Source organism: Merops nubicus, unplaced genomic scaffold (assembly GCF_000691845.1).
Source record: "Merops nubicus isolate BGI_N331 unplaced genomic scaffold, ASM69184v1 scaffold19911, whole genome shotgun sequence".
NCBI lineage: Eukaryota > Metazoa > Chordata > Aves > Coraciiformes > Meropidae > Merops > Merops nubicus.
Window position 1 is genome coordinate 1 of NW_008587826.1, and position 370 is coordinate 370.

Sequence of the window (370 nt, forward strand, 5' to 3'; positions counted from 1 at the left end):
TATATATATGGATTTTGCAAAAAAATAGTTGTAAAATATTTAGCAATGTAATATACTTGATGTTTAGTAACAGTATAATTTCTGTTACATTTTACTAGACATAGAGAACTACTAAGGATATGTGGAAACTTGTCACAGTTTCAGCACCGTTGTCTCCCTTTAAAGCAGGAATCCTCAGAAATCGTGCCGAGTGCTGAATGTTTGCAGAGGTCTGTGTCTGCCCCACGCGGGGCACGGGAGAGCTCGGCCTGGCGAGGGGAGAGAGAAGGCACGCACCGTCTCTGTCCACCGACGTCAGCACCACGTAATCCAAGCCCCAGGCGGCTATGGCCTCTGCTGTGTGGTACGGCTCCCCCGGGGCCAGCGGGGG

The 370-nt window shown here is 49.2% G+C and overlaps 1 protein-coding gene across 1 annotated transcript in view; it reads right to left on the reverse strand.

The window, feature by feature from the left end:
- Positions 1 to 276: 276 nt before the first annotated feature.
- The window catches only part of LOC103781372 (lipoyl synthase, mitochondrial-like), a gene marked incomplete at both ends in the record, with an annotated part of 2,214 nt that continues 2,120 nt past the window's right edge, over positions 277 to 370 (reverse strand). The window contains one exon of the mRNA XM_008949086.1: positions 277 to 353. Coding sequence (XP_008947334.1) covers positions 277 to 353 — 77 coding nt within the window. The remainder of the gene's footprint in view (positions 354 to 370) is intronic.